Source organism: Triturus cristatus, chromosome 7 (genome assembly GCF_964204655.1).
Source record: "Triturus cristatus chromosome 7, aTriCri1.1, whole genome shotgun sequence".
Classification (NCBI taxonomy): Eukaryota; Metazoa; Chordata; class Amphibia; order Caudata; family Salamandridae; genus Triturus; species Triturus cristatus.
Genome location: NC_140590.1, coordinates 911,028,621 through 911,048,703, shown reverse-complemented (window position 1 = coordinate 911,048,703; position 20,083 = coordinate 911,028,621). Strand labels below are relative to the sequence as shown.

The 20,083-nt window shown below is 43.4% G+C and overlaps 1 protein-coding gene across 6 annotated transcripts in view; it reads right to left on the bottom strand.

Annotated features, from left to right (window-relative positions):
* Window positions 1–213: 213 nt before the first annotated feature.
* Window positions 214–20,083, bottom strand: part of TENM2 (teneurin transmembrane protein 2) — a 2,740,530-nt gene continuing 2,720,660 nt past the window's right edge. For all 6 annotated transcript variants that reach the window (XM_085617838.1, XM_085617837.1, XM_085617839.1 and 3 more), the window contains 2 exons: window positions 6,564–6,694; window positions 214–2,083 (listed from right to left, as the gene is read on the bottom strand). In XM_085617838.1, the coding sequence (XP_085473964.1) occupies window positions 1,322–2,083; window positions 6,564–6,694 (893 nt within the window). In that variant the 3' untranslated portion in view covers window positions 214–1,321. The remainder of the gene's footprint in view (window positions 2,084–6,563; window positions 6,695–20,083) is intronic.

The following is a 20,083-nucleotide window of genomic DNA, read 5'->3' as shown; positions in this document are numbered from 1 at the left end:
TAGAAAATTTCAACTCAATAACAAACGTTTGGGGCAGTTTAGCACTGCGTGCATTAAGGCTGTTTTGAAGTGTAACGGAATAAGTTAGAAATAAATAAAGGTTTGAGTAATTTTTCTGTGGCAATTAGTCTGTTGGTGTAAGTGAAGTTGAGAATCCATTGCTTTTCTGTCTTCTCCACCCTCCCCAAGTCCACAACTGAAAGCAAATTTTCACAGGAGTTTTAGAGACTTTATTTATGTATAAACATTTTAAACACTTTGCCATAAATTATCTTTGCCTGTCTCTATTCTTTGCTTAGCAGCAAATTAAAATATAAAAACTCAATGAACAGTTCATACATGTATCTTACAAAAAGAAAAAAAAACAGAAAAAGTTCTTTTACCAAAGTTCATATTCGACTTTTGTGGTGGCGGCAATGTGATTGTCTCAGTTTCTTGACCAAACAAACACACTTAGAACTGTATTTGAAACAGTGATTTGTGCCATCTGGCTCTTGTATGTACAGGGTGATCTGAAGTGGTGCCCATTTGCGGTCGTGTGACACAATGCCCACACATCTACTGGAACTGATACCGACAAACTACTGAATCTAAACAGACTTTACACCCTGTAACTGTGTTTATACTGTCCACAATGGAGTCTTCAAAGACAAACAAGAGAACGAAATAATTTGTTGTGATCCAAGTTGCCATCTTTTTGTTCTTTACACTCCACCCCCCTACTCGAGTAAAATAAGTTTGCCAGACAAGCATAGGGCCCAAGTGCAAATGCAGTTTGCTTTTCAGAGATATGCCACTTTCGTTCTTCCACGTCTAATGCTTTCGTGTTTTTTTGCTTCCAGTGCTATGAATCACTTCAAAGTCATGGTTTCAATGCGAAATGCACTTTGCTCAAATTAAAAACCTTAGGAATAGTCATCAAACAAGCAGTATCAATATTCTTTTTCAGCAGGTGTGTGGGTGATGGTGGTCCTCGTTCATCTCTGAAAGTTCGCTCACGCGTAGGTGGAGTGAGGTAATAATGAGGCCTACCTTCATGTTTCTTGAAACCCAGAACAAGTGGGTAATATTTTGGGGGACTTTCCTTATCTTTAAATAGGCATGTTCCATTTGCCAACGAGCAATTAGTCCACACCAGGCGGTTGTAGGTTATGCTCAGACAGTGGACAATACACTCAAAAAATATGAGCATTTTTGCCACTGATCGGTCCCAAAGCAGCTCAACCAAGTGCCCCACAAAGGTCTCTTCATCTCCTTAGGAGAGGAGATAACAGTTGTGACCACTGAATCATCCAATGCAGGATGACAGCAGATTAATTTGTTACCTCTTTCCCATTTCATTTTGTCTTAAGAACTGGATGTTGCTGTAACTGTCTGCCAGCTCTGGATACTGCTCCACAGGAAGTACATAGTAACCCTCGTACCCTTGAACCCTTCCGGTACTCAACAGTTGCTGCTTCTCGCCTTCAGTCCAGAGGCGGCTGCCGTCCCTTGCATCCCGCGCCTTTTGCTGCTCTTTGGCCCATGCTGCACCCAGAGCCCGCTGCCGGGCTTGATCCAGCACCCTTGCTCTCTCGTCATCGAGCGAATCGATGGTCAAGCCATAGCGGATGTTAAGCAGCAATGTTGAGTACTGAAATTCAATATTTGTGAACCTTCTAGTCCTTCCGTTGACAAGAACGGTGGGTTGGGAGGCTGTTACGTTAACGCCACTGTCCAGAACCTTGCGTCCTGTTGAGATGCCAATGGTGAGAAGGTCACTGTCCGAAGACCCAATCTTAACAAAGTAATGGGTATCCTTGCCTTCTATGTTGTAGTGCATCTTCTCCAGATAGTGGGCGCTGTTGAGCACTAAGGCAATTTTCTTGCTGTCTTCACTTGCAATGTTGGAAATGCCAGTGGTAACCCGGCCTTCCTTGATAGCAAACATAATTCCTTTTCCGATAATTGGGGTGGTGGTGGCAAACCAGTGCCCGGGCTTCTCCCGTATATTTCCATGAAGCTGTTTTAATATGGTCTGGCCCTCCAGAGCCATAAATTCCTGGTTATGTCGCTCAGTGGTCTGTTGGACACCGGTAATTAGCTACAAAAGAAAAAGAAATATGTTAGTTAACTGCAGATATATAAATATGCATTTATTTTGTTTGTTATTCGGTCACCCTAAAATAAACTAGCACACAAGGGAAAACATGATTCATGTATGTAATGGTGCCTTCTGTAAAGCCCTATAAATCACAATACGGAAGGGGCTTCAAAGGGCAATTTTCCACATACTATATAAGGACTTGGCTAACAGTGTTACAGTAATGTGATTTTTAATTGCAAGGGAGACTAGCGCGCGCTAGAGGAATCACAGGGCTTATGGAAAGGAGCTCAGTGTAATTCTGTTTCCAGGGGGGAGCCGTTCTAGGCCAGCGCTTCAGTATGCCCAGGGTGCAAGAGAAAGGTCTCCCTGTCGCATTATGAAGTGGGCTGTAAACGAGTGGGCAGCTCAGAAGGAGATCCCATTCATCAAGCACCAAGGAGCGCGTATTACATTGCACGTACGCGATGAATATTCATGAAGGCATTCTCAGAAGATGCATTAGCAAGGCATTAATAGCATATTGACAATGGAGCCAATTCAACATAAGACGTATGGCTATGAATGGCGCAGCACACATATATCCTCTTATTTGTTCCGAAGGGACTTTCAATGCTGCACGCTGCGCCCGTCCGCAGCAAACACCGCCTCACAACCTCATGCTCGCATAATGAACAAAATGGCGCCTTGGGAATAGACGGGCTTGGTCTCTTTTATGACCTTGCGACGTCACCGAAATCAGGGCTTAGGAAATGAGAAACTAACCAGAAAAAAAGTGATTTTTTAAAATAATTAACTTCCAAGTTGTCATGGAAAGCTTGCGGCTTTATGGCCAAATTAATGTATGCACGTATAGGGAACAGTGCAGTTTGGTTTTATGTTGTGTATAAAATTATTCTTGAAGAGAACAATACGTGCAGGCCGCGTGTTTACGACTGCACATAAAAAGCCAAGAGGGTAATGATGGCGCGCGATAGGTAGAACAGATGTTCAGCTACCTCCAGATTTCCCGGTGCCGTTGTTAATCAAGTCAGAACTCAAGGGTCCTCATTTGAAGAGCTAATGATACTGCAATTACGATAATAATCGAGGCTGGTGCAAGAGATAATAAGCAGATGCGGGCTACGCTGAGAGGGATATGCTTATGAAACAGTCGTTACTCGGATGATAAAACGCGTGTGGTGGATGTTGGGGCTGAGAGAGCATAGAGAGGGGCTGAGAGAGCATAGAGAGGGGTTGAGAGGACAGCATAGAGAGAGGCCGAGCAGCGCTGGCGTTAACACATGGGCAAAAGTTTACATATAGCGCCTGTGCTACTGCTTAAAAAAATCTCTCTGTTGTAAACGAGGGGCAGCGCTAAAATGGCGAAATATCATTTTGCCTAGGCTTTTAAGAACTGCTTGTGTGGAGACTGGTTATTAGGTATTTCAGAACAGTAGCGCTCAACAAGGATCAACATTTAAGGGGTTTACAAGACAATTTCTAATTCTGTGGTGCAAATATGTTAACTACTGTCCAGACAGGTGGCTTTCCGCTGTTTTCAATGAGGATATAAACCCCGCACAAATTAATAAATGATAGCACAAAGAAAATCAAAAAGGCCGCAAAGGCGAACTAATATGTGTAAACATTGGCAACTCCGTGAAGGCGGTTTCAAGAGTCAACGTTTGCACCATGCAGTGCTAAATGTGTAAAAATACAAATATAACTAGATAGATAAATAAATGAGTGCCGCGTCATCGCTTCAGCAAATGCTAAAACTCTTTTTTCAACCCCATGACCTTTCTTTATCCACCCTGCACTTCCTGTCTCTTTATTTCACTCGTGCATGATTTTTGTACACGTTTCCTCCTTTTGTCACTGTTTTCCTACCTTTCTCTCCCTTCTTCTTTTTCAGCCTTACTCTTTTTTGTTCAGTGTCAAAGTAAGATGATGCAAAATAAATCCAAAATGAGTGCCAGTGCGCACCACCCAGAGGTACTGAGCAAACTACTGGCTTACTACCAATGCTGGAAAAAATGCATCTCTGCTCAAACCTGAATGTTTTATCATTTCTACCTCTGATTTTAATGCCAAAACGTCTGACCTAGTATGGCAATAGTAAAGAGAGCGGCATATACAACGCTGTATTGGAGAAAGTGATGACTGCATTCAGTGTACAAGAGGATAAAAAACCTACTTCAGATACCCAAGTGTGTAAATCTAAAACTGATACACGGCTGCACAACTAGGTACATGCTATGGAAAGTGGATGACCATCAGAAACAAAGATACATGGTTATTCTGGAACTTGGCTGTGGATACCAGTATCTTGAAAAAAGTACAAGTCTCCAGAGAGCTCCCTTTTAGCTGACTCCTGGGGTCAGTCATTCCAAAGGTGCTAATTACAATGCCAGCGGTCCGAAGACCACGGTACCGTCACATGGTGGTCTTACCACCGCCATTGCGTCGGCCCTCCTGCTCGATTATGATGGTGGCGGTGCCACCGACACAAGACTGCCGCCACTGCCAAGAGCCAGGATCCCGTGGTTGGGGGAAAGCAGGCAACATTTTGGTGGTGCAGATGCAGGAACCGGCCAGCAGATTATAACCTGCCTTTCCACCATGTATTTATTGGCGGGGACCCTGCCATGTAATGCATGGTGGAAAGGCATGTAATGGGGTCCCCAGCAGGGCCTGGCACAAACTACCCATGGGGGTGAGTTTAGGGGGCACATAATGTGGCATACTGGACATGGTGCATGCCACACCATGCACGGACTTGCTGCAGGGGCTGTCACAGTGGCGGTGACCTCTTTAGACTCTCCTATAAACCTAGCCTTCCTGCCACCGTGACACTGCCTCCAAAACCCTGCCAGCCCTGGATTACTGTTGTCATCAGGCAGGCGGGGATGCCACGGGCTTGCCGGTCTTCCTGGGACTGCCACAGCGGCAGTCCATCAGGAATAGTGCCAAACTCATAATCGGGCCCAAAGATCAATTTGGGAAGTTGTATCCAACAATGTCAAAGACTGGCACCTTATCAGATAGCAGTTTATGGGGATTAAGGTTGAAGAGAAATTTTCAATATTGTCTTAGAGATTCTCTAATGTTTATGAATGTGATGGCTGGGAAATTTATCTTTTCATCTAACCATGAATTGTAGGTTTCTATTTTGACAATCATGTTTGAAGCAATAACGAATACCTGCTGAGCCCCAGCAACATAAAATAATGTCTAATTTTTCAAAATACCCACTACAGAGTTATTGAAATTAAAGTCTGCCAGCAATGCGAGGTGCCATGCTCTAAATCAGAGCAGATTTTCAGGTAAACTCAAGTTAGCCTGAGATTACTGCTAACTCACTGTCTGCACCGGAACAAATCAATCATTTTATTCCGGAGCAATATTTGGTGATATGTTGGCTGATGAAATAACTTTTAATCCCCTTACACACCTTTCTTTCATGTTGGAACGTTGTTTCTTTACTGCTTAAACCTAGTATGCACATTGTAAGTTCTGCATTTCTTGCTATATTGTTGCGTTGATTGATTTAGGAAGCCCACTACCTCAATGCACTTTACCCAGACATTGCATTGGTGATCAGGCCAAGCGGCCAAATATGAGCCCGAGCTTCACTCACTGAAATTTCTCCAAATATTCCCTTGACAAGGTGCCTTTCAGCCACAATGTCTGTGCCAGCCGAAAAGTCAGATATTGATGAAAAATGTGGTATTTTTATTACATTTAAACAAATGTATTTGATATAAAACAGACAATTGCCCCCAAAGTAGTGGGCGTATTTAATTCGCTCTGGTGTGGTGGTGGTGTGTTTTGCCTAGCAATACTAGGAAGAAAAAAATTGAATCTTAGGACCCACACTAAAAAAGGTGTACACCTGCCAACAGTTTAAAGCCAGTGGTTGTGGGGCAGATGGGCGACAAGCTGGCCATGTCAGAAAACAGAGCCAGCAGAAGTTCCACCAATGGAAACAAAGTAGGTTCGGTGACTCTCAAATAAGCCGAGAAAACCCAAGGTGGGAAGAATGGAACATCAGTCGATTTACAGCAAATGTCCCTTTACCGCAAACCATTAAAAGTCCCCTTAACCTTGCATATCAAGGCCCTTAACATAATCTTTTTGGATGTCAAACCTCTTATGCAAATATATTTTGAAACAGAATTCCATGCCGATCATTTTCTGAATTTATAAAATTATAGACTTGTTGATAAAATAATGAAATACAACGTGACAACAAAAAAGTAAAGTGCACAAGGATTATGGTGGCTAAATTTGAAACCGAAAGATAATTTACATATGTGCACCCTCACTCCTGAATCCTGATTAGAAAGGCCTGCCACCTCCCCCGGCCATTGTACTGATTTGAAATAAAATTACTGTTCAATCAAGCGACCTGCATAGCTGACCCATACTGTGCCTTATTATTAGCTGCAATCTGGTCTGCGGATGATGACCCATTTGTAATGAGAGCATTGCTTACCTGTCCATTTTCACATTCTTGACTTGCTGTCAGTTCATAAGGAGGAGGCACAAAGTAGTTTTGTGCTCTGGGGAACCCAGGAATGATGTTGCTGAGCTGAAATCCAAACATCACCAGCCAACTTTTCACATCTGTCAAAGAAAAGATACAAGAATTCCAGTAAAAAAGAATTGCTGTTAAATGCAGTTCAGTCAGATTGACTATTACAAAGAAGATCATTTCTTCTAGACAGCAAAAGACAATAACAGAAACCACACAGAGTGCTTCAGACTGGTTCATTGGGCCCCTGTGACAAAATGTTTGCATTCTGCTCAGTTTCATCTACTCCCAGAAGCATCTCAATTACTCTAATCTCTTCTCATCTGTTTTCTTAATTTGTATGTGATTTATAAAAAAAAATCAGTTAATAGAATACCAGTTCTGAGAATCAATTCCACATAAATGTCCAAGATGAATGGCATTTTCCATTTGGTAGCAGCCAATTAACAGATTATCTTTGTTTTTTAATTGCTGATTTTTAAATGCGTTATTTATAACGTGTGAACATCATTACTTTAAAAAATGGGTTCTTGTTCTCTCTGTTGTTTTTGCCCTACAGAGTTTGAATAGACCCTTTTTCCTTCCCCTCCTTCCCTTCCAATTTCCTCTAACTAGTTGAAAGGTCATTCTTTTTATATATTGTCGTTCTGGGTGATTACCACTGAATCCCCTCGCTATCTCCACTGTCTATTCCCTCCCACAGTCCTCCCCACCCGTCTCTTTCTTCTGCTTTTCATTACTCCCACGATTTTGTTGAGGACAACGCCAGCCCCTACCTTCATCCAATATTAAAATTAGTGTATTTGCCTACTCTCTTCTTGTTTCTTCCACTTTTGTGGGGCCCCTTCCATAACATCATGCCTGTTGCTAACACTTTTCCTACCATGCCTCCTGCTACTTGTGTCTCTTATCCTCTTTTTTCTGCTTTAATAATACAACTATGTTCCCAACCAGGACTGGCTACGAGGTCCACGTTTTCTCTTTACTTTTCTTTTCATATTTCAGCATTTTTTAAACAGTCGATTTTCATCACTCACTTTAAATCAAAATGTACTTCTATTCATTTCATTCTTAATGTGTTGCAATTATTTGGGTTATCAGAAATGGGCTTCTGTTTTTTTTTTTTATTGAGTTCCCATTCTACAGTCCCCCCCCCCCTTAAAATTATCAATTAAATAAATGTAGGATTCATAATAGGGCAGGCTTATTCATATTTAGCGATGTATGTATATCTGTACAGTGTTTTGTGGGTGCCCCAATGCAGATCTAGATCATAGTCAAGATTTAATGTCTAGGGACATTTTGTGGATGATGCACGTGAAAAATCAGCCAACATCTAGCTGTTTTTCTAGTGCGTAGCAGCCTAATGTGCTCCTATTTTGGCCCCAGGGCTATTCATCCCCTCAGCTATATTTATTGTCATCAGTGACTCCAAACATGCGATTGGAAACCTGTGCAACTCCCTACCCCTATGACCGCCCCCAATACTCCAGGTCCTCGTTTACAGTTGAATAGCCCCTCAAACTCCCCCAGACTACTCATAATGCCCTTTGTGTTTAGGGTAGTGAGGAAATGCCCTCTAAACTCAAATCACATGTACTATTGTAGGGAGTACAAAGAGCACATTGCAACTACTAGCAGGCGGTGCGCCATTAGTCGATCCAAGGGGACAAGTTGTATTTAACCTCTCTATTGTGAGCAGCCTTCTCTCTGCTCCTTTGTTTCATTTCCCCCCCTCTTTGCTAAAAGGCACACCTCCCAGCAGAGTGGGTGACATCAGTTAATGGGAGCGGCAATGGGCTTATGAACCTGAGTTGCACAGCTATTGCCCCCTTTTGTCCTTACCACCCAAAAATGGAATGTTAATCACTATGTGAGATATGGTTTGCACTGGGTGGAGCCAGTGGTGGGGTGTTCGCAAGAGAGAGATGTTCCTCAGCTACTGCTGAGCTACTGATATGACTGAGAATGCTCCAGGGGCATGTTTGCCAGTGACCCCCCATGCCCTATGGTAGAGGTGAATAGAAAAAATGCAACAGTATCACCTAAAGGCACAACAAACATATGAACGGCTGCTCTAACTATGAGAGGTTTTGGTGGGTGTTGGGCTGAGTGGAGGGAGTATTGGTCTGCTGATGGCCTACACCTTCTGGCTCTGTATCTGGATTCCCCACAGATAAACAGTTCAATGGGGTATGGCTGGACTTTAAGGCACGGTTGATGCCTTATAGTTCTGCGCCTGATTTCACTATCATGTTTTGATGGTGCCTGGGCAGGCTGGAGGGGGGTTGGCCTGACCACAGGCGTACAGTTTATTAAGGTGTGGCTGGGTCAGTCATGGGTACCCAGAGCAGGGATGGTTCCCTCAAGTCCCCTGGTTGCACTCAGTTGTAAATACGTGATTCTAATATGTAGCATAAGTATGTGCTGTTTAAAGAAAAGCCCATGGGGCAACCAAGACTTTTGTTGGCTGTCTGATTGTGCCCGGAGGTGATATAAATCTGATGACGTATAACAAAGTTCTGTCATAAAGAATTCTGCAAAGAAATGATGTGTAAACTTTAACATGTTTGGTGTTTGGATTTGCAGTGAAGAAAGCTATTAACCTACTACGAATACTAACAACATGCAATCTGTGCTATATACTATATGTGTTAAGGAACTGAGGTGGTGTTATCAGCTGGGTCGACATGTGAGCTCAAATACTTTTTCACAATTCTAAATTCCTAATGTGCTTTCTCAGGAACCGTTTGCTCTTTAAAGGCATCTATGATAAGTTACTTACGCCCTGCTGGGGCTAATTCAGTTTATTTTACTACTTTAGGGGCATATTATCAAGCACGGCGATAATGGCATTGATAATATGCCGCAAAGAATTTCTATAGAAGCCCATGTTGACACCAGAACATGTGCTTCTATTGGAATTCTCTGCGGCATATTATCAAGCCCATTATCGCCGACTTTGCGGCAGTTTTCTGCCACTAAAGCGGCGATAATTTTAACGCAGTTTTTTGATAATATGCCCCTTAGTTTTTTAACATTTTCTTTTAGGGTAGTAAATGATATAAGCCAGATCGAACCTTTCCAAGGAACATGGAAGGAGGGAGGACAGGATGAATTCGAGAAAAGTCCAAACCATCCCCTTAGCGTGGGTCAGCCAGGACAACACTGGGAAGGCCACTGGTGTAAAAGACGTGATTGGAAGGTGACAAGAAAGCACACATACTGTGGAAGGGAAGATGACGGATCCTTTTAAAGCAGCTTGTGAATGGAAGAATAAAAGCAGTTGCTTCTCTCTAGTCCATTTACGAACGCACCCATAATCCTCTCACCATTTTCACAACCTCCTTCTACTCTAATCCTTATTTTTAAATATTTAAACAAGCGATAGTAATTTTGTTTTACCTTTGGTAGAGTGAAGCATAATGCTCAAATGGCAAACAGAGATTTAAATTGAGGTGAGGATAGTGGATTTACACTTTGCTAAACAACAACGTGCCTCCAGGGGGCTCTCACTCCAGGACGTCCGAGGTCCACAAAGCTCATTTGCCTGTTTGGTGGTTCTTTGTCTGCGCCCTTGCTGGCATGGAACTCGGTCCCCCAGCATTCTCCCCAACTGCAGAGGAGGAGGGAACAAGTGCTGATGCTATAAAAGCTCCAAGGGACTCCTGCAGCGCGGAACACATGCGGGTATGCCGGGCCATACCCGCGGACCATGCCAGCGGACCTGTCCATCCCAGGAAGAGGCTGGGCTGGGTCACCCTTCTTGGTTTGCTGATCTTCCACAACTGAGGTCCGCGTTTTGACATTATTGGATCAAGAGGTGACAAGATGGGTAAGAGGGAATTGGGAGGGTGTCTGAGTACGGCGTTACCCCCTTCTGCACCCACCTCACTTGATAGAATGATTCAGCGCGCTTCGATGGCCATTCATAACAAAATAGATCACATGGAAAGGAGGCTATCCCTTACCACAGCAACTGGGCCGGGTTTTATGAATAACCGTCCTATTTCCCCTTCCTCTTCAGCTCCCCTGCCGAATACCCAAGAGCTTTCAATCCCAGCTTCTCCCGCACAAAGCACAGGTGCAACATCTTTGCCCTCAGGCTCATCTCCCATGACAGTCTGCATCTTCGAAGGGAAGCCATACGCACCAAGCATTTAGCCTTACACTTCAGCCACAACATAAGCTGATCCAACCCTGTTGTCAGTGGGTAATGAGTGGGATAAGGAGAGGCAGGCCATTGGTGGGCCAATGTACCTGGACAGGGAGGATTTAGCAAAAGTCATGAAGCTCCTGCAGGCAGAACTGCTCCCGATATTTTCTAGACTTGATGCCATACACTGCGCTTTACTGGATCTTAAAAAGTCAAGGGACGCACTGGAATGGGCCTGTTGTTATTCAGCTATGGCTGTCACTAGAAAGGCAGATCCTTCATGCCCACAAGAGCCAAATTTATTGGGACAACTCTCCCGCAAATTGCCTACCCCACCACAAATTCTAGGCCTGACACCCCATGTGCTGACTCAAATTGCTCAAACACCCAAGCAAAGTCACATAGTCATGGGGGGATTGAAAAAAGTAACAACAGAGTCCAATCTGAGGGGCAATGCCCAAATTTGATTCAGGGCCAAGGAGCCGGAGAAAATGGCAGAAAGGGGCATGTTCAAGTGAAAACACAGCCTGTTATAGGCTTGCCTCCAGTCTTCTGACCATATGTTATAATCCTTTTGGAAGTTCCTAGTTTGAGAAAGGGACAAAAGGAGACTTATGAAGAGTTACTCAAAAAGACTGTGAACTGCCTAGGCTGTTACAGAATCTTTCCTTCCACATTGGCCAATAACATTTTGTTGAAAAGGAGGAAGGGATGGATTGGCTCCGGACCGGTGGATCATCAAGGGGATTGCATTATTGTTAACTTCAACTCACCATATCTAGCTAAAAGTCTACTTTTTGGGCATTTGAGTACCCAGATGAACCCAGTAATATTGCATAGTTGCCCTTGGGATGTTTTTATAAGCTCGGTAGCAGAGCGACTTGGGTCCCTTTCGGGTTCACAACCAACTAGGTAGAGGTGTGTCAGCTGCAACAACAGAGCCTTACATTGGTCCTGCTAGCCAATTTGGGATTCTCACCTATAATCGTTTTGATGTACTGGCAGACATATATTGACTCAATAGAACGGAGGTCGGCTCTCCTCAGGCTGATCCCAGGAAAAGGGTGCGCTCGGTAGAGGATAGAACAAAAGAAGCGTCGAAGAAGGAATGGGCTTCTATGGGGACCTCCTAGAATAAACTGGGAGTACTCAGCTGGAACGTTGCAGGGATAAGATCATTATTAGCTGATGAGTAGGAGCTGGAGATATGCAAATCCTAAGATAGTATGTTTCCAAGAGACCTGGGATGTGGAAGGGACCTCTTTCATGGATGGGTTCACTGCCTTCTAGGCTAATGCCATGGCCTCCCTGCATGGTAGAGCTAAGTGGTGACATTTGTAATCTTAGGGTTAGGTTGTGATATAGTGTGAGTATCCTTTGATTTAGGAATTAGTCCTATCATCCTTCCCAAATAAGGTCAGGGTTTTGGTAATTAACATTTATGACTTGCCCTCATAAGAGGTGGTGCTGGAACCTGAATTAAGAACATTTTGGGAAAAGACCCTATTTGATTGAGCTTTTTAGCCTATAATTTTGCTAGTAGTGGATTTTAATATACATCCGTGTGCCTTATGTACTACTCCTAATAGGAGGAAGCAAGGTCAGTGGGAGAAGCCAGAGCAGGTTCATTTTAGTCACTCCTGTCCGGGAGATTTTTTAAATCTTATGGTATCTTAATTTAACCCTATTAATTTTAAACCCAAGATACGTATGATTCCCCTGGTTTAGGTGTTAATACAACTATTGATTTTTTCTTTGTGACTGCATGCCTTATCCCTTTTCTCATCAAGTTTAGGGCAGAGTGGATCATCTTAAGTGACAACAATCTAATCATGGCTGAGTTTTGCTGGTATGATTTCAGGGATAAGTTTACTAATACATATGAAGAATCTCTTTTAACTAAGGAGCAAAGCAGACAAATTGGATGGGGTAAGATTACCCCAGAGGATTTCATGAGGAATTTAGTACAAGTGTGTAGTCCTGATTTTGAGGTGTGCATGCAGATCGATTTCCCTGATCAAGCTATTGTGGACTCATTCTCTAACATATTTAAAGAGATTCAGACTGCCCTAACTAGAAAAAGTAAAAGGTCAGATAGATGCAGCCCTAAATGGTGGTTTATGCTCAGGCGTGCAGGAATCAAAAGAGTGTCCTCAAGAGAAAATTCTGGGAAGAGCTTAAGGAGACCTGTAGCTCTAGAGATAGTTCAGCCTTCTGGAAAGTTGTGAACCAGACACTTTTAAAAGAGGAAGCTGCACCGGATATGGGTTAAACCATACCATCTCAGAAATGGGTCGCTCATTTTGACCATGTATATGTGAGCAATAGTAATCCCAAACATTTGCACCTTCTGATTACAATTTGATTTGGCTGAGGTGAGGGAAGATGTAGCAGCACTTACACCAGGGAAGGCGCCTGGCCTAGATGTGGTAACTGGGGACATTTTTAAATCATGTGCTGACCTCTGGGTCCCACTAATCACTCAACATCTAAATGCAGTAGCGTGAGGCCACATTCCGACATCCTGAAAGCAGTCAGTTATTGTTCCAATTTTAAAAGAAGAGAATCGAGCGGACCCAGCGTGTTGTTGACCAATCTCGTGAAAGTTCTGGGTAGGGTTCTGCTAAATAGACAAATGGAATGGGCAAACAGCAAGGAAATGATGTTGGGAACTCAATATGGTTTTAGACCAGGATGAGGAACAGTGAAACGAAATCTTAACCTTTATTTATTAATTACCAAATATACAGTTGCTAGAAGTAAAAACCTTCACTTGGCCTACATGGGTGAATGATGCTCTCTTGGCTTTTTTGCATGGTTTGCACTCAGTGCTCGAATCCTCTCTAATATTTGGGTCAATGGGAGAATGCACTATGCACTCTCAACTAAGGAGGTGGGTCCAGCAGGGATCAATATTGGCTCCCATGCTTTTTATTATTTATACTAACCGGCTAGATCCGTTTTTAGGAGGACATTCCAAAGATGTACCGAAGGTAGGAAATATAGTGGTTCCACATTTACTGTACACAGACGATGTTGTCCTTACAGCTCGTACAGCTAATGGTTTATAGATTAGATCGATTTTATGGAAAATTTGGGTCTGAAAATTAATTACACCAAGTCTTGCACCATGACACTAGGTCCGAAAAATGCCAAAACGAAAACATATTCAATTAAGGATTATTGTATTGGAAATGTGGATAAATTGTGTTACCTTGGCATCTTACTGGATCACAAAATAAACTGGGATCCCTTGATGAGTTGACACGTTGAATCTTTTAATAGGGTAGCCAAAAGTATTGATGCTTTCTCTAGGCACCTAGGGAAGTCTTTATTATATCTCTATAATATGAAATGTGTACCAACTGTGTCTTTTAGTGTGGAGATCTGGGGATACAAGCCTTGTCACCTCACACAAGTAGCAGAAAATAAACTCTTCAGAAGAATGTTGCGGATTCCCTAGAGTATACCCGCAGAGATAGTGAATGAAGAGTTGGGTACTGGTTTCATTGTAGATTACATATGAATTCGCGCCATACTTATGGTTTTCCATATGGCTTAAAAGTGACTTAGAGTTCAATAAGAAGATCTTAAGAGACTGTTTGAGAATGGATTACTAGCAATATATACCATGGCTGAGTTATAGAAAAACAACTTTAGGAGAACTGGGCAAAAGCCAACTGTATAGTGAGTCCAAGAAAAAAGGGCCATCGGCTCACAGTTCAGAGTATGTGTATGCAATACGTGATGGTGAAATCTATGAGCAAAATAGAATTGTATTTAACGCTAGACATGCTGGCATTGCACAGAAGACTTTTAACATATTTTTGTTTGAACTTGTTCTCACAATTATTAGTGGGGTGGTACAAGCAGTTAGACCCCCACCCCTTGTTCATGTGACCTGGACTCTGTACTACACACTTTACATATTATTTTTATTTGTCCTAAATGGGGGGGCCTACAACACAAGCATATTCATTCTCTTCTTTTGCCTCTGAATTTTAAAGCAAGCAATACCAGCCCTAATGTATCTGTAATTTTTAGATAATTTTAATTTATGTTTTTATTTATCTTGGTTTTTATCGGGGTTGTTTTATGCTCATTTTTGAAATTGCATTTTAATAATTGAAAATGAATTTATTGCTGATAGCGAATTGCCTTTATGGTACTTTCATGATGTACTTTGTCAAATCGAATAAAGATAGTCTGACTGACTGCAGTCCAAGTACATCCGATAATTAATGATGGATATCCAGGGGTGGCCCCTCCATTAGGGCGGAGGAGCGTCGGCCCACTGCTTTCTTGCAGTGCGAGAAGCAGAAACAGAAAATTGTGGTTTTAATACCATTTTATGTTTCTGCTTCTCACGCTGTGAGAAAGCAGAAGACAGGGGTATGCCTGGTTGGGGGCGGGCAGGAAGGTATGCCTGGTTGGGGGCAGGCAGGTGGGCTGGTCGGGGAGGTGTGGCTTGCACCACTCGGAGTACCCTGAGTGTTCGGCCGGCCCTGGAGCCGACCAAAGCAGCCATGCGCACTCTACATTTTCTCTATGTAGGCTGTATGCAGCATACATAGAGAAAATGGCGTCCCTCATGGTGCCCGGCTGGGTGCTGTCCGTGACTCTGCACCAATCACAACGCTGACATTGCAGCATTGTGATTGGCTTACAGGAGGGGAGGGAGCATGCCTGTTCCTGTTTCTGTTCAGGAAAATGTGGGACCTGGCCCAGGAGCAGAGGCGGTGCGGGACCCGGTCAGGTAAGTTTTCTTCTTTTATTTTTATTTTAACACCCCTCCTAGCGGTAAGCCACGTGAGACACCCCCACCTGCGAGTATTGCGAGCCGCGACTGATGTCTTCTAAACATTGGGTATATGTACGCCTATACCGACTGCCAACTTCTGCTGGCAAATTAATAGACTACCACTATAGCACCTAATAGGTTTTTTGGTGGGAGAACAGGAAGCCTTGTTCTAGTATTGAATTAATACTTGGAACATTTACAGCAATCCAAAATGAGTTAAATAATGTCTCTGTACCCCAGTTCAGAAATGCAACCACAAATGCAAATACTTATAAATGGAATCAATATTTATATTAAATGCGACATATATTAGCAATAACATATTCATTTAAAGGATATGTTAAAGGACGTCACGAGCATCGAAATCATGGCAGGGAGAGGCATCCCAAAATACTAGTCATCATAATATGAAAACACACGTCAGAGGTCAGAGAGGGGGTTTTCTGGTCTGTTATTGGTTGAGATGTCCTGCCACCAGCTAAGGAACCAGGCCCGGTTCTAGCGGGTGGGCCGGGTGGTCCAGGCCCACCCAAACATGAGCCTGGCCCACCCAAACAGGAGCCTTGGCCCTCGCAGTGAGGGCTTGAAGGCAGGCGCGCAACGACATTGGGCTCACAGTGCTTCAACCCTCCCCCCCTTCGTGTGTCAGCACGGGCCGAGAGAGACAGCTTCCTGGGCGCGCCCACACACAGACAGTTTTAGAGATTATCGAAGCTGCACCTGAGTACTTCACAGGTCTTTCAAAGACAATTTACATGTTAACGAGGCTTTGTTTATGTTTTTCACCCCTTCATCCCCACTAGGGGCAGGGCGAAAGGCGACAAATCCTTTCTTTGACAACGGTATTCTTTGCCTCCTGTTCTGCTGGTGGATATTTATTTTTCTATGCAGCGCGGGAGAAAACTTTGTTTATTCCTATTCACCTTTCCTGACCCCTGCAGCTGCTTATCACATCAGGCTGGGACACAAAGTTTGACTAATGGAGTAGGTAAGAGAATGTGTTACTATTTGTTTTTCTTTTTAAAATCTGCACAGGCCCAGCAAGACACATACTTCGTGAGTGCTTCAAATAAACAGTTTTTATCATTATCATGGCCGATGCAGGACAACAATAAGACAATACAGAATGCCCAGATAACGCTGGCGATTAATGATCCTGCTGGAGAGCAATCATCTGTCTGTTAGTAGTTTTTAAATGCAGATGAACTGTATTTTATGTGGATAGCTCCGTGGGCTACTGCCTTTGTCACATAGATCCTTGTGTTACTTGCAGTTCAGAAGTTACAATCCTAACATAGTACAGTGACCAATGAACTGTCATCAAAGAGCTGCATACAGACATGAATGGTATAGTTAGAACTTTGCTTTTTTTGTTTTGTGATATAGGTAGAACTTCCTCAGTCTTTCGTTATTCTAATGTTGCTAAAATGAGTATGTTTGGGCAGATATACATTTTTGTCAGTAAAGCTGACCCCCATGGAATACTCTTTAAATCCTAAGGTTGTGTTTCCCCAGACCAAACCCTCTTAAAATATCCGGCCCACCAGTATGTATGACATGTGATTCCTACACCTTGCAATCCTCATTGGTTTATGTGACATTCTCTGTAGACTGATTTACATACTTGTATGATTCATTGTCTCCGTATAATGTGTGCGTGGTGTAAAGTACTGACACACACTACACTGATATGAGTAGCGCTATACAACAAATAAAATGCATATGGGAGAGGGGGTACATAAAGATGAGGGGCACTGTTGGGAGGTGGCAGTGAGGTAATCCGAGGAGGAGGTAGTAGGAGAGGCTATGGAGAGATGAGGGGCACTGGTGGAGGGTGGTAGTGAGGGAGTCTGAGGAGGAGGTCATGAGGGGTAGGGGCTACAGAGAGATGAGGGGCACTGGTTGAGGGTGGCAGTGAGGGAATCCGAGGAGGAGGTCATAAGGGGGAGGGGCTATTGGGAGATGAGGGGCACTTGTGGCGTGTGGCATTGAGGGAATCTGAGGAGGAGGTCAATTGGGGGGCCATGGAGGGATAAGGGGCACTGTTGGAAGGTGGTAGTAAAGGTATTTACGGAGAAAGAGGTTATTGGTGTGGCGCTAAAAAAGACTTTCGCATCAGTGCTGAAGTCGGCCCTGTCATGGCCTTTCTGTTTTTGTTTATTTAATTAGCAGTCGGGTCATAAGGGCTACTGTGGAACTTACTTTAAAGTGCGTGCTAATTAGATTTACTGCAATATTCAATGTTTTAAGTTCGAAGGTGATTTTACTAATGTTTTTACCAGGAAAAATGAAAGTGGGGCCCGATGGTACCTGATATAGGGCTGGGGCCCAAGGTCAGCTGTGAGATAACATGCACTAGAGAGGAGTAGTGGATAATCAAGCCTGTAAGGGAGTGCGTTGCAGAGTCCGGGGTGAGGTGGAGGTAATAATGAAGAGGGATTCTCCCTGAAGGCTCGCACAGAGGGAGCCTGATACTCCCACCTCAGAAACCTCCTCTTCCCTTCAAAGGAACATTACATGGAAAAAACACTTTTTGAGAGTGATAATATTAAGAAAGAGACTTGGAAAAGAGTGTGTTTTACTGGGCCTTGTAAGACTAAGAAGAGATAAAGGAGGGCGCTGAAGCAGGCCTGCCTAGACATATATGCGACAAAACGAGCCCACAGTGGCCCACCCTAATGCACCCTTGGCCCACCCAAATAAAAATTCCTGGAGCCGGGCCTGTAAGGAACGCTCATTGATTGAGATGTCATACCACCAGCTACGGAACGCCGCTGTCGCCATTTTCCACAATAAGCCCGACAGGGAGGCCTCGAGCCTTCCTTCGCACGTGATGAACAAAGCATTCATCTCCGCTCCAGTCACTCGGCAGAGCTTTTTATAATTCTGCACTATCCGTTTGTAATGTTTCTAAAAGCATTTCATTAAATCATTAGTAAGACTCCCTCTTTCCCATAAGAAAGTGCTTCAACAAAGGCATCGTCAGGTGCTAGGTGTAATTACAACATGTAAAACGCACTGTGCATTGTGTGCAGGAAAGATGTCAAGTCTGTTTAATCATTTCAGAAAATTACACTCCAAGTGACTGTCATGAATTCCTGCGCGTGATTACAGGGGGTCATCAATTACCGATTAGGCAAGCGCTAATGGAAAATGAAACATTAGGCGCCAACAGCCAATCAGGTTTTACGGGGATATTTTGAGGCCGCACAAATGCATTTCGTGTTTTTTTCTCTAAAGCTTGGCATTGCTAAACTAAGTGAATTGTTGGGCAATGCCAAGACGTGTCTGCTGTGTGACAGATGCAACATAAATGCCTTTTTCTCTCAAAATGGTCCTCAGGGTCGCTGTCTACACCACTTAAAATGTGACACATTACATTTAAGGAAGGGCGACAGACCCAGAAAAACAGTGATTACATTTGGAAAAGAAAATCCAGAGTTCACGCATAATGCAGGTGAGATGTACTGAGGTCGTCTCTGACACCTATGAAGATTGATGGTAGCGGTGCTAGGCACTAATGTAATACGAAATCCTCATTTAGCCACAATTTTCCTCAGTCTTCTCCTAAAAAATGTCATTTTTGGTACAAACTTGTGTTAAATGTTCTACGAGTCTGCAATGTCAGGGCTTAATATGTGCATATTGGACACTGGCTTTTCTATTGTAATTATGTGCAAATCCTAGAGATCTATATTGAAATTTACCAGTTTTCATTTTGAAAATGATTAGGCCGGCACATATTTTGTCTATTTCCATATTAGTAGGTGTAGCGCCCACCCCAGCCCGGTAGCATGTCAAATGAATCACACCACACACGAAGCTCGGTATTACACGTCTTTATTCTCTAGAGTGTAACCGTCAACTGACACGTACTGCGTCATGAGTTTTATTAACCACACCTAATCACCTACGTCACTAGACTACAGAGTCTGTTCGGAACCAAAGGGGTCTGCTCTCTATAATGCACAAGACACCACAGTAGGTGTAGCTAATGTACCCCCAATTTTGACAAGTGAAGGTTTGAGGCAATTTTCTGGCTGGAATAGTGGCGAAGGAAGAAGTAAGATCTGCATCTATGATGACTCTTATGTTTCTTGCTGTGTATCTTTGCAAGCGGCTCATCCCCTATGTCTGCACGCCAGCCTTAGATCTTTTGTGGGTTTCATATATGCTGTGTTATGCTTAGAGCAGTTAGAGGAACTCCATGCAAATCAGTTCCTGAACCTGTGATGAGTGGTGAAGTCTGTGAACCCGGGAAAGTAGGCTCAAGGGCATGAAGTGGCAAGAACGTTAGTTTATTTAGGTTGTTGTAGCAGTGATCTTACTTGGACATGTTACAGACAGAATGGTGGATTGCCCTCATTCTACATTTTCTGCATGTTATGCTGGCAGTTTTAGGACTTTTAGGCTTGGACCAATCACCGGTGTATGCTTTGCACCAGTTTGTACTGCTGTGATTTGCCTGCCTAACAACCTTCCCCTTCTCCCCCTCTCTTTGCGCACCTTTTCTTTTTTTGATGA